The sequence below is a fragment of the Vanessa atalanta genome, chromosome 21, assembly GCF_905147765.1.
Source record: "Vanessa atalanta chromosome 21, ilVanAtal1.2, whole genome shotgun sequence".
In the NCBI taxonomy this organism is placed as follows: Eukaryota; Metazoa; Arthropoda; class Insecta; order Lepidoptera; family Nymphalidae; genus Vanessa; species Vanessa atalanta.
Genome location: NC_061891.1, coordinates 8,460,548 through 8,476,002, shown reverse-complemented (window position 1 = coordinate 8,476,002; position 15,455 = coordinate 8,460,548). Strand labels below are relative to the sequence as shown.

Genomic DNA, 15,455 nt, shown 5'->3' with positions numbered 1-15,455 from the left:
TATATAGATAGATAAGATAAAGTCCATAAAGTGAGACCTACATTACCGGTGACCCTGACAGTTCACTAAATCCGTAACACATTTTATTTTAATACAGCCGAGATGGCTATCGCCGTGGGAACGTAACGTGGGCGTAGGCATTGCGATATCGCCTCCACCTTCAATCGTTTCAATAGCTTATACATGAAAGAGGGCGTATATTTGATCTATGTAACTTTTATTATCTGTTCTATTATTAAGTATAGTTTGTTAATGAATGAAGTGACCGAGTAGAATGAGCGTGTTGATCTTAATCAGAGATCTTGCATTCGGATCTGGGTATGCCACGTAAAACTTTGACATGTTTAATTTGAGCTTATATTACCTCTAGATGAAGGGAAATTGTGTTGGTAAGGAGAGCTGCTTGTGTCAGATGAAATGCTGTCATATATAGATATCAGGCACTCGTTGACTATCGAAGTATTCATCTCAAATGTATCACTTTTATAGATGAGATATAAGTAGATCTATTTACTCACGAAGACGCCCCCCCCCCCACGTGATGTAACTTGAAGTGAATATATTTATTATTTATACAATAATATGAAATTCATTATTTAAACTTATAGAGGGAAAACTACAACGCACAGTTACTTATAAAACATTAATAAAATATAAAAAGACTTTTTCCGAAACGCGCTCCATCTTCTCGTTTAAGTTTCATCTATATTGGTTTAGTTGTTTTATTTTTGTTACGAAAAAATCGTCACCTTACTAATTAATAAATCTTTATTGCAATTCCATGACCTCGATTTAATATTGACTGTTTTTTCTATGACCTAGATAACATCTACTCCGCCGGATATCACGTCTGAAAACTCGTTGTTCATTCATTGTATCGATATGTTCGATATATTCCGGTGCAAATTATTCACAACTGTATTAAGTTCAATGTCAAATCCCAAAATACCGTGAGAAAACAGATCCATTCAGTATAGCCGCGTAACGAAGGTCACGTCCGCGGTAAAAGTGTAAAAAACATCTAAACTGTATCAGTGTTGCCATAAACAGGGAAATTAAAAAATATATATATAATTATAAAATAAATTGTGATAGTTTACATTGAGAGGTTATAAGTATTTTGTTAAGAGTTTTATTACAAGCTGTGGTCGGAATTAAATTATTTTTAAGAAAATTAGGATATTTTTTAATTTGCGACTTATATTTGTCAACGTTCCTTCCGTATTATATAAATTTAATTCCATGATTTCGGCTAATATTTAACTTGGTAGTAGGGCTTTTAGCATGCCCATCTGGGTAGGTAAAACCACTTAACAGATATTCTACCGCGAAATAGCAATAATTAGTATTGTTCTGTTCTGGGTGAGTGAGCCAGTGTAACTACAGGCACAAGGGGCACAACAAGTTTTTTGTTGATGTAATGAATGTTTAATATTACCTACATCTCCATTGTCTATGGGCGGTGATGATTTGTCCGTCCGCATACCGAGATCCAAAAAAATATTAATGTGGGATTATCTGTGAGTTTAGTTACCAAGAAATTGATTATGATGTGGCATTCGATATAAAATATATACGTTGAACAAATACTCTTTAATCAGTGAGCGAAGCTAGCTCTGGAAATAGCTAGTTCGAAATATGTAATTAATTAATTACTAAAACTGAATAACAATAATTTATTTAATAATTTCATAATTTATCACACAAAATAATGCACTATATAATATGCCACAAAGAGGCTTTTTGTTAATAGCATTTTCTATCAGCAAACCTTAGGATGTCTAGACCGTTTGTTGTTTTTTTTTTATTATATATCGAGTTGCGCTCTAATTATTGTGCGTTAATGCCGTCAGTGATCTTTACGCGTTAAGTTTTTAACTCGTGTCGAATACAATTTTTTTTTAAATTGATTCGAAAATTATTAATAGAAATCGAGGTTAATTTCCAGCGCATTAAATCGAGATAAAAATAATATTCCCAAAATAGCGTAGACCAGGGCTGTCCAAACAACGGCCCGCGGGCCGCATGCGGCCCGCGTCTTGTATTCTTGCGGCCCGCGGAATATTGTAATCAGCCAATAGTTTTGGACATAAATAGTTTGGATAATAGAATTATTTGTCAAAACAAATAATCAATATTTAGTATTATTTATTTATTAATTCTTGTAACATTCATTAACTATTTCGGGGAATTCCCGGAAAGTATTTTGTTTCTGTAGAGTGAGTATTTGGTGGTGTCCGTATTAGTTAGGCTTTCGCTTTCACTAAGTTCGTATCGCCACTTAATAGCAAAATAAAGTTGACATTATGTCTACGAAGAAGCGAAAATTAACTGATGAACATCGTGTATTTAATGAGAAGCGGGAACTTGATTATTTTATTTGCAACAATAGTAATAAAATTCAGTGTATGATTTGTATGCAAGTTTTGTCTGTGTGTAAAGAATATAATGTTAAGCGTCATTATACTACTTTGCACGAAGAAAAATATAAAATACACGTCGGTGAAGCAAGAAAAATTGTTGTGACTGAGCATAAGAAAAAACTAACGTAACAGACAAGTTTTTTTTCAAAAGTCAATACAGACAATTACAGTTTGACTGCTTCTTATGAAGTTTGTTTACAATTAGCCAAAGCTAAAAAACCCTTCAGCGATGGAGTTTTTATAAAACAATGCGCAGTTGCCATGGCTCATCGCTTCATGCAGCCGAAATTAGCAGAAAAATTTGAATCAGTAGCATTATCTCACCAAACAGTTGCGCGACGAATAGATGATATGGGCGAATATGTTTCGAAAAAAATATGTGATTACATTGTAAAATGTGAATATTATTCATTATGTTTGGATGAAAGTACAGACCAAACAGATATCGGTCAATTAATAATTTTTATTCGCTGTATTTCAAAAGATTTTTTGATCACGGAGGAAATGTTAAACTTAGTGCCACTATATGTCTCAACTAAAGGCAGCGATATCTTTCAAGCAGTTAACAAAACTGTTATGGAATACGGTGGGTTTCAAAAATGTTCTTGTATTGTGACCGATGGAGCAAAAGCTATGATAGGAAACGTTACAGGACTTAAGGGACTTCTAAAACAAAATGGCATTGATTGCCCATTAATCCATTGCATCATACACCAAGAAGCTTTATGCGGAAAATCTTTGCGCCAAATGAATGCCATGAAAATAGTTGTTAAAATAACTAATCTTATTAGAGGCGGAAACAAAGCTTTGAGTCATCGTAAATTTCGTAATTTTTTAACTGAAATTGACGCAAGCTATGGGGATCTGCTATTGCACTCAGAAATCCGATGGTTGAGTGCTGGTCAGTGCTTGCAGCGCTTTTTCGCTTTACGGAAAGACATTCCCATATTTCTTAAAAATGAAATAAAATCTGATACAAGTGATATGGAAACTAAAATGCAAGATCCTGAATTTCTTGCTGATCTAGCATTTTTAACTGATATGACACAACATTTGAATGAATTAAATTTGAAATTACAAGGCAAACAACACAATATAGCCAACTTGTATGGGTATGTGAATGGGTTCAAAAGTAAACAGAGATTGTTCAAAACGTCACTGGAAAAAAATGATTTTTCTTTTTTTCCGAGTTGCCAAGAATATTACACCGAAATGGGAAATTTTGAAGGATGCAACTTTTCTGACCACCTGAAGTACATCGATGAGGTAATTTTAGAATTTGAGCAGCGTTTCGCTGATTTCAAAGAATTAGAGCGCGATTTGGCTCTATTTATGCGTCCATTAACAATTCAAATCGAAAGCGTAAAGATTGAATACCAGTTGGAATTATGTGACGTACAGTCAGATCCATTTTACAAGGGGAGAACAGAAACTGGAATGGATTTTTTTAAGATCCTTGGCGATCGTTTCTCCATATTAACAAATTTTGGCTTGAAAATGGGATCGATGATGGGCAGCACTTATTTATGTGAAAGTGCATATTCTACAATGAACTTTATAAAATCTAAGTATAGATCTTCACTGTCAGATAAGTCGCTTCTTCATGCAATGCGCCTGGCAACAACGAATGTTGATGTTGATATTGATATGATTGTTAAAGATAAATTAGCTAAGAATCAATAAACGTATAAAGAAATTATTACCCTGTATTTTATTAGCTGAAATTTTTTTTTCTGCGGCCCTCTAGCTTTTGTAGTAAATTTAAATGGCCCGCAAAGGTATGTAGTTTGGACAGCCCTGGCGTAGACAATCAATTTGGCAACACTGCGTTGAAGCCGCCAAACGCCAAACGGTTGAACAGGTGAACTAGGTCAAGTGCATTATTCTCCAGCCATATTCGATAAAATTCAAAATTGGAATAAAAAACATTCGTTCAAAAATATAATTAATGTCACAAAGATAAATTGAAAATAAATTTTGATTTCACAGAAGATAATATAATTGTATAAAGAAGATCTACATATGTATAGCTTATTCAGTACAAGAATAAAGGCGAATAAAGAAATTTAATTCGAAGAATTATCTTAGCGATCATTTTGTTAAGATAGAAAGTTAAATTTTAATAATGTCAAAAATCGCTCTAGAGTTTGTAGAAAGTGAGGTTATTATTTAATTACGGCGTTAGTCGGGAGACTAATTAAGCACGTCAACGGATACCGCGATTAACTTATCTTGGTATTTGTATAATTAATAAAATGAACATATAATATACAATTTTTTTCATATTTATTTTATGGTGGCAGTAACAAAAGGTCCAAAAGAACGATGTACGGATTGCGCGAAGTGTAGATTGTCATCTAGCATGCTACCTACTAGCATATGAAGCAATACCGTATGAATTCGGTAGGATTGTATTGTGAGTGCAATGCATGCTAGCTGCTGGTAATATAAGTAAGTAAGTAGCATGCTTTAGAGTGAACTTGGAGTAAGTAGCTTATTCGTGACAAGGATTTAAATATTTTTTCGTGGTTGGTATTTATATGTTAAACAAAAATGTTTTTTTTTTAACTTTTTATGGCATTGGTTGGCGGACGAGCATATGGGCCACCTAATGGTAAGTGGTCACCACCGCCCATAGACAAAGGCGCTGTAAGAAATATTAGCCTTAAATATTAACATTCTGTACATCACCTATGCTCCACCACCCTTGGGCACTAAGATGTTATGTCCCTTGTGCCTGTGATTACACTTTTTGACGATTTTAATGTATATAGCATGTTTTATTTATTTAAATTAGTTCATATTCGATGTTGTCGTCTTAACGGATTGCGGCCGCGACAATCTCAAGGGAGATCAGACAACTACGCAGGCCATATTATACTGGACAAGTGTCTTCTCCCCCCCCCCCTCTCTCCTTATCATAATTCAGCGAGACGGCAAATCTAACAGGAAATATTTCAGTTGCAGGACCAACGACTTTACGCGCTTTTCTTGGGATCTGCGGCCTTACATCTAGCCGCTAGATCTAGGCAGTTTATATTTAACTAGGCATACAAAATTCTGGTAAAATTACATATGTATCTTGACAAGTCCATTGTTGGAATTTCATTCGTTTGGCATGGCAATTTTCATCACTTTTTAGAAGTCGTTCATATTAGGCCATCCCGACAAATGCATCGTTTTTGGCACCGTTTACAATTATCTTGCCGAAGATTTACGCCATTATTTAATCATTGTCGTTGTCCATTCGACTGTACGCTACAAGAAACGATATATTTTAAAACAAATCTACTGCAAAATCAAATATCGATATCTAGTAAAGTTTATTGGAAATACACTCAATGGAGCTTATATTATTTTAGAACAATAGACTCATTAATTATTATTGTGAAAGGTTATGTAAATTAAACAGAGTTACAACTCGCTGTTAAACAAAAATATCTAAGTACTATGTGAATACAAACTACCATTTATAAATTTATATAAATATGGATAATTTATGCAAATAGGTGCTCATTATTTATACCGAATTTGGCATCAAAGTGTTTAAAGTCAATTGTTTTGATCTGTAGACAAGTGGTCTTGAGAAATCTGTGCTCAAGACTTTTTTTGGTCAGTCTTAATACGTACAATTTAACCGATGTTTGCGTTACTTCTCTACAGTTACCTAATACCGTTTATTAATCCAGAATATATGAAATACATGACAGAAACTTTAAATAACTTTAAAAAGTTTATTAAGACTATTTTCATCCAATTCATTAAAATAATACTTTTTGGAAAAAATGCCCGGATATAGGCTCGGGTTTCATCACAGGACAGTAATTATTTTAAAAAAACAGCATTGTAAATCTCTTTATTTAAAAAGAGTAACTATGCGAGTTTCTTGCCGTTTCTTCTTGCTGGAAGCTGCTTTCCGAAATGGTGGTAGTATTTAAATATCGACGATTCAAAAATGCTTCATTGTGAAGTTTACATGAATAAAATTGATTTGATTTGATTTGACTTCATGATCAAAATCCTTTTATTTCTGATCACCAGGAAGGATTTTATAGTCAATCTTTCGTCGAAACTACACTAAATATATATAATGAAAAATTGCTCTGACTACGTGCTATTTTTCATGAAAGAATCTTTCTCCAAATCGATGACCAATACAGAGTGAACGCGCAGTAGAAATGTAAACAAACAGTTCGTTCGTTTTCGTTCCATTCACTATTTATTTGAATGTTAAAACTGTTGTGTCATAATTTAAGTATATTTTTACTTACGCCATATTTGAAAATGGAACAGCATTTTATTGTGCGTTAAAACTATTATTCTTATATATTCAATTTGAGGCAGCATCATAAATTTATATAAGCGAATAATGTCCTGATCAGAAATTACATCCACGGAAGCCAATTTAAAAGAATACCTGATCATGCAGGATATTGTAGTGCACATGTGTGCGTAAACCTAAATTCATAAATCATTGAAGACGAGAGTGTAACACAGTCAATATCTCAACTTTGACAATTGATATTTTTGATTGAATTTAATATGATACAGATAAAGTAAAAATTCGATATGAAAATAAATAGAGTACCTAAAATCAGCTTTACATAAACAAAACACTTCTTGCCTCAATCAATTGGACTATTGAGTTCAAATGATAAAATATAATAGCATAATGATTGAATGATGAGTAAAAAACGTATTCCCGCGCCCGTCACACTGTATATCTTTTCTTTCTCGTTTCTTACAGCCTCATTATATCACAATCGTGTGTCGAAACGAGCCCTTGCTATGCGAAAAGTCAGACAATGATAGAACAATATGTATAGTTTTATATCTTTGAATGTATCGCGAGATTTATAACGACCTTCATAAAGGATCGGGCGTGGGAATGTCTCGTAACAACAAATACGGTGACATTTAATGTGTTATATATTAACGGTAGGTAATTGTAAGGATCGTTAGTATATAATAAATCTAGATATATGTATTTTAAAGCATAGAAAAATTACGAACGGCGTTTAATGTATTTTTAAATGGGACAATTTGAGTTAAATTAATTTAAAAAATACAAAGTCTACATTCATATGGCGCTCTGTTTTGAAGATTTGTTTTATAATATACTAGCTGTGCCCGCGACTTCGTACGTGTTTGAATTTGACATAAAAAGTTAAAGAAAATGACAATACTTTCATACAACATTTTCAACCCTTTTTGCAATTAAAAAGTAGCCTATCTGTAAGCTCCAGACTATCTGTGTACCAAATTTAATTTAAATCGGTTCAGTGGCGTGAAAGAGACACAGACAGACAGACAGAGTTACTTTCGCATTTAGAATATTAGTATGGATTTACATATTTTTTTGATTGTGTACGTAACGTATGGCTCCACACGACACTATTAAAGATTCTATATATATAATACACAGCGGACTGTTTTATAGTTTCGTCAGTCACGTTTAAAAACGGCCATGTAAATACGGCGTGAACCTCATTCGTGTGATTCGACGACATTGGATTATTTCATATGGCGAAAAGTCGCATGTTTGATTATATAAATCAAAAACATTTAAGCATTGAGTGTGACTTTTCTTTTCAATAAACTCACATACTTACACTAGTAAAGTAGTATGACATTTGGTGAGTACCAAGCGTAGCTGTCACGTTAAACGTCTATGTTGATGTCCTACAGACTATACCTTTATCAATAAATGGGCTAATTAACGCAAACATATCAAATCTAAGCTAAACCCTGAGATTAACGTTTACAAATATATACATGCAATAAATATAATATTTATTTATAAAATAAATCATATCTCGTAAAATGTACCTATTATACATTTTAGAAAATTAACATAACCGTTAATGAATAGGCCTATTTTTCACATGTTTCAAGACAATGTGTGACATTCTCTACTTGATTAGGTTATATGCAAAACATATTGTTTTTGATTCATTGTATACAAAAATGTCTTTAATACATTATAATGACTCGTGGTTTAAAAGTAATATCCATATCGACATATCTCCATAACCTACATATGTGTCTTATACGTCAATGTGTGTATGTGTGTGCAACATGAAATATGCAGCGAAGAGTGGAGCAGTGATCAATTAAATACCAATCATTATTATTAGTGGGGCGTAACATGGTAACCTAAAGTATTAGCTAAACTTAGTGGGGATGAAGGAAGTCGTTAAGTGTTACTACAGTGGCAGATAGCTTTGCTTTCGTAACCCGGTCGCAATCAGACGATTCTCACGCGGTTGCGATACGCACGGGTTTCTGTGCCTACAATCTAGATAGTGCTTGTTTATTTAATTTAAATATTAACCGCCTTGTAAACATTGTTGTTAGTTGTTCAGCAAAACACTGATTTCTTTCTTTCTGTCATCAACAGTATAGAACAGTAACAGCCTGTAAATTTCCCACTACTGGGCTAAGGTCTACTCTCCCTTTGAGAAGAAGGTTAGGTTAAGTTAGGAACTTATGCCATGCTGCTCTAATGCGGGTTGGTGGTTAAACATGTGGCATTTCGTTGAATTTATTTGAAATGCGTGCATCTTAACCGATGATTGCTGATTTAAACCCAGGCAAGCACCACTGAATTTTCATGTGCTTAATTAGTGTTTATAATTCATCTCGTGTTCGGCGGTGAAGGAAAACGTAAGAAAGCTGCATGTGTCTAATTTCAACGAAAATCTGCCATATGTGTATCCACCACCACGTGCTGGAGGAATATGCTCCAAAACAGAAGGTTCTCCTCTAAGGGAGAGGAGGCCTTAGACCAGGAGTGGGAAATTAACAGGCTGTTATGTTGTTGTCGAAGGGCGCGACTTCTTGAGTGAATAGAACTTTATACACTTGAAAGTAACGAAAATTTTCGACACGGTAACCATCCGTTTTTTCAACAACGTTGTGTTTCAGCTACCGTGTCTAATTCGCTTTTGAAATTTGCAACAACGTCACGAATTAATAACAACAGCCTCGTTTTAATGGTTTGATAACTTTTGAATGTTTTTTTTTAATGTTGGTATTTTGATGAAGACATTGTTAAATTACATATTACGTTTTTTTTTCTTTGGTTAGGCAATGATGTATAATTTATAATTGCTTTTTTTTTAAGTATAAAATTAATAATTACGTCTTATATTTTAGTGTATAAACTAACATCAGTGCACTCTATATTCCGACATCGTTATTCGACACGACCGGATAGCTGTACTCCTAGAATTTCTTCATTCTATAATAAGAATAAGAAAGAATAAGAACATGTTTATTCGGGACAAACATACATTGCAAATATAAATAATAAAAACATAAAAATACAAAAAAAACATAGTAAATTAAATATTAACTAATGACTTTAAAAAAAAAGAAAAAAAAAACGAAACAAATTTATATAAATAAACAAACAAAATCTTAACTTATGATGTCTGCAATAGTGTTCTCAATAACTTTTGACTGTTAGTCAAAGCTGGGGAAAATCAGGACCGAAATATCTCCAGTCTGATAAGCTAGCTGTTAGATTGAGGCAGTTCTTATATGTATAGTTTGTAGTTAATTTATAATAATTCGGTTGAACGGTATTGAACTTGTTAAGCAACGCCATCTAGTAGCGAATTGTAACAAATTCGATAATACAAAACGAGTCAAGGTATTTACACAAGGAACATAACATCTTAGTGTACAAAGTTAGTGGCGCGTTGGCAATGTAAGAAATGGGTATTTTTTTTATATGGGTATAAGCGGTGGTGACCACTTACCAAATTCTGATAGATAGGTAGCTGATTCGCCCGTCCTTATATAAGTAAATATGTATAAGTAATATGTGTACATCAATTTGTGTGTTTAAGATTTACTAAAATCATATTGTGTTTATTCAATATGAGGACTTTAACGGTTGATCGGTGTGACCATGCTAAAAAACCACGTAAGTGCCAACAACAATAGTACGAAGTGTCTCCTTAATCGAATGAATGATGCGTGACCGTGTACACTTTACAATGTACAAGAACATGCAATTATTTTCACATATTATATAATTATACGCTTTATTATTGATTTACTAAGTGTTTCTTTAGTACTGTAATCGAATGAATCACATTCGAGACGAAACATTTGTTTTGAAAATGGAATTACGTAGAAAAAAAACAAAAACATTTTTTGTTTAAAGCTAACCCGTATGTCAGAAAAACAGAAAGAGATTTATTTTCCGATTATTATTTATATTAAATATCTAGTATTATTTAATTGGTATTAGCATTAGCAGCCCGTGAATGTGCCACTGCTGGGATAAAGGCCTCCTCTCCCTTTGAGGAGAAGGTTTGGAGCATATTCCACCACGCTGCTCCAATGCGGGTTGATGGAATACACATGTGGCAGAATTTAGTTGAAATTAGACACATGCAGGTTTCCTCACGATGTTTTCCTTCACCGCCGAGCACGAGATGAATTATAAACACAAATTAAGCACATGAAATTTCAGTGGTGCCTGCCTGGGTTTGAACCCGAAATCATCGGTTAAGATGCACGCGTTCTAGCCACTGGGCCATCTCGGCTCTTATTTAATTTAATTGGTATAATTATGTTATTCTTATGCTATCCCTACCAATATTGTAATTGCGAAAGTGACCTCTGTTACCTCTTCACGCTTATTCGACTGAACCCCGATTTAGATGAAGTTTGGTGTCGAGATTGTTTGTGTTCCGGGAAAGTTTTGATCGGAAATCATCCCTCAACGAAGCGAAAAGGGGGGTGCAAATACGTATGGAGATTCGATCATTTTGTAAAGTAAGGATTGTAAAACTCATTATAATTTAACTATTCGTGAACTTTAATAACGTTTGTGCGTTTTTGACCAGATAAAGCGGGTTCAGCTAGCTTTAGATATTCATCAAATACAAAATAGTGTATTTTTTCATAATTTGTATTATGTCTGTATAGTTATATTTAATTTAGTTTAGTTTTTTTTTTTAAATATTTTTATTTGTAATTGCCGACTTTTAAGATCTTTCTGTTAATTTTCATAAATTAATTTATTTTGAAAATTAAACAGAGTCAGAACCATAAAAAGAACATTAAAACTCAATATGGTTATTATTTTAGTGTGCTTAACATTATTAGATATAATTTTCTTTTTAAAGTTTCTTCAATGTGTTATTAGATTACATTAGATCCTCTCCCTCCTCTTTTTATGCATATAACGCCATTATTACTTATTATATTATTGCAATCATATATACAGACAATAATACGTTTTTTTCGTAATACTTAACCTTGGAACGGGCAAAAGTGAATGACTCTTGTTTCGTGTATCGAATTAACGATTTTATATTTTTTTTCTAATGTTTCTCAATAAGTCTACTTAGTATCGTTTAAAGTATTCAGGGTTGATCATTTAAAATTTATTTAATTATAATAGTAAATAATAATAATATATTGTAGTTATAAACTAGCGGCACGCCCCGGCTTCGCACGGGTGCAATTTGTTAGCAAAGAAAATTATACAATATAAATATAATTTATACCCTATAGAACTCAGAAATAATGTAGTTTTATACCAGTGAAAAAAAATTGAATCGTATCACTAGTTCCCGAGATTACTCCCTACATACAAACAAACAAATTTTACCTTTTCATAATATTAGTATAGATTTATATTGACTTTTTTATGGCATTATGTCGCGACTCTAATTATTATCTGGGCCGGACTTACAGTTAAAGTGAATGTTGTAAAAGCGGTACTAGTTAGATTCTTGTCGGCTCTTATCGATGATTATGTTGAAAGGCGTTTAAATACAATTTATTTCTACTATATTTTTTCAAGGTTTTGTATATTATTTGATAAATACTAAAATACTCCACAATGACTTTCTCTTATTGTCGTACGTACTTATAAACGTTTGTTACACGATCTCACCTAAGCTGCTAAAACGAGTATCTAACCGCTGTGGTCCAATAAAAGGGCTAAATTAATTTAAAAATATATTTATTACTATGTTACACGAAATTTTACAATATCTGTATTTTAATTATAGTACGACCAATAAATTATAAGGACTCCTTTATTTGACAACCTTGCATATAATTTATCGTTGCCACAATAAAAAGTTCAATGGAGCTTTTGTATATGTAATTAGAGGAGCCATTAAAATGTAACAATGATTTGATAAATTACACTAAGCGATATTATTTTGTAATGATATGAGTTTATATTACGTCACAGCTGTTTGAAAAGACAAAATACAAAGCGAGCGATTTTTCTCGCTTCTAGTTCTTGTATGTCGTTATGACTGTATGATGTCATTTAATAACGATTATTTAATATGTGTTAACTAATGATTAGGTTTTTTTTTTCATTTGTGTGATAACATGCAAGGGCTCACAGTTGGCCGTGCCTTTTTTACTTCGTGTTTTTATTTGTTTGTGACGTTTTACAATTTTCTTATTGAGTAAACATCAGCAGATCTTCGCTGGATGTTCGTTGGAGCTCGCCGTTCTTCTCGAATGACGTAGACCACGCTGACTTATTTTTTAAATTTTAATTTATAAAATGTTTCATTATGACTTCACTGCCACCCTATTAAAAAAAAGTAGTAGACAGCACAAAAAAAATATTTTCTCTGTACGTTTGTTGCAAGGTTTTCTAAGATAATATATATATAAGTAATGCTTGCCACCTGGTTAAGATACAGTGTTACAGCTTTCCATTTTTTTCATCTCCTTCAATAAAAAATAAACGATAAAAAATTATCTAATTAAAAATGAAGCTGTATGACATTTTCGTGCCATTTAGTCGTCGTTTGATTCATCGGCTGTCACCCTTATAGCCTTATTTAGCTACAAATATCAGAATTATCATCCGCATTCTTAGAAGATTCTTTAATTGAATCACCATTCAAATCTTCGACTTGCAGGTGATGTTGAGTCTCTAATTAAACGCTTGGGCTTTAGAGAACTGTTGAAAAAACTGAACTACATGTAACCGCGCTCAATTTTCTAAGATCGTCCAAACATTTAGGTATTTTAAAGATTTTCATTGAGGTTTCATTGCTTTTTGTTGTTTCATATATTTCGTTTATCATCTAATATCGTGCAACACTTTCTGATTGCACATATAAATGTGATATTTTAATTATCGTCTCTAATCATTGATATTAAAGAGCGTTTATGCCGGATAGTATCACGATGTTTTATATCTATTGGATTGACTATATTCTTTCGCCGGTTCTTCTCAGGTGCGAGGTGATAAATTCCGAACCGGTGGTAGATTTTTGACTATCAATAAGCAAGTGCAAACACTTCTATATTGAATAAAGATTTTTGACTTTGACTTTGTGATAATACACGCATACGCAGTTACACGCACACAAGCTTAAAAATTACAGAAAAGTCAATTGGAATAAGAACACTTCATCCTATTACCGAATTATATTTCTTTCAACTCTCAAGATGTTCAGAGTTATATATGACGGGGAGCCGTCAAGATTGTCGGATTCGGGGTCACCATCTTCATCATATATATTCACGAAATGATATAACGAATCGATAGCTTGATTATCGTACATTGATTTTTACACTATTTCATAGGCCGCCATCTGTCATATATACGCTTCTTGACTGCTGACGTTCCTTGTTTTTTTTTTTAACATGACTAACATCGATTGACCACACTAGCCATCCAGAATCAAATCTCAAAACTAAGTGATTACAAAGTATTTAATTAATTGACGCTGCTACATATGTATATATATGTGATTAGTTTATGTTTATTATTATTATTTAGCGTCGGTACATTGCATGCTGAGACGACCTGTAAAAACCTGTAGTTTTTCATTGCCAAAATAAGTTTCAAATGTAATATTTAATTTTAATATAATATTGTGTATACTGTTGGTTGGTCTTGTTAAATAAATAAATAAACTGTAGTTTTTTTTTATGGCATTTGTTGGCGGACGAGCATATGGACCACCTGATGGTAAGTGGTCACCACCGCCCATAGACAAAGGCGCTGTAAGAAATATTAACCATTCCTTACATCACCTATGCGCCACCAATCTCGGGAACTAAGATGTTATGTCCCTTGTGCCTGTGATTACACTGGCTCACTCACCCTTCTAACCGAAACACAACAATACAGAGTACTGTTATTTGGCGGTAGAATATCTGATGAGTGGGTGGTACCTACCCAGACGGGCTTGCACAAAGCCCTACACACTTTAGGTTTAAACCCGCCATCTTAATCTTCAGCTTCTCTTAATCTAAAGATTGGCATGTTCTAATGACGGGACCATTCATATATTTATATCGTCGTAATTATTGTACGACATAACTGATGTGTTTTATTATACTAATGTTATTTTTCCTATTATTTCAGGTACACAGCAAAGGTCTTAAGTTCGGTATCTACGAGGACTACGGTAACTTCACCTGTGCCGGTTATCCGGGTGTGGTCGGGCATCTTGCTGGAGGTGAGTTTGTCATAATAAAATATTTATCTCTTAATGATATAGTTCACGATTTCTGATTATTAATAGAAAAATTAAGATATATTTTTGAGATTGTTGTGTGGCTTTGACACCAATGGATCGATTGCCATATAAATAAGAATTTAAGAAGTTACTACAATGTAATTTGATAGTAATTTTGGAGTCATCCTATATTCAAATTATAATGTACTTAGGTTAGACTAGTTAAATAAATCTCATAGTAGCATTAGCATTAGCAGCCTGTAAATTTTCCCACTGCTGGGCTAAAGGCCTCCTCTCCCATTGAGGAGAAGGTTTGGAGCATATTCCACCACGCTGCTCCAATGCGGGTTGGCGGAATACACATGTGGCAGAATTTCGTTGAAATTAGACACATGCAGATTGCAGGTTTCCTCACGATGTTTTCCTTCACCGCTGAGCACGAGATGAATAATAAACACAAATTAAGCACATGAAAATTCAGTGGTGCTTGCCTGGGCTTGAACCCGAAATCATCGGTTAAGATGCACGCCTTCTAATCACTGGGCCATCTCGGCTCTCA

The 15,455-nt window shown here is 33.4% G+C and overlaps 1 protein-coding gene across 1 annotated transcript in view; it reads left to right on the top strand.

Moving 5' to 3' along the window:
* LOC125072376 (alpha-N-acetylgalactosaminidase) overlaps positions 1–15,455 on the top strand; it is a 70,116-nt gene that overhangs the window by 47,007 nt on the left and 7,654 nt on the right. The window contains exon 4 of the mRNA XM_047682995.1: positions 14,803–14,896. Coding sequence (XP_047538951.1) covers positions 14,803–14,896 — 94 coding nt within the window. The remainder of the gene's footprint in view (positions 1–14,802; positions 14,897–15,455) is intronic.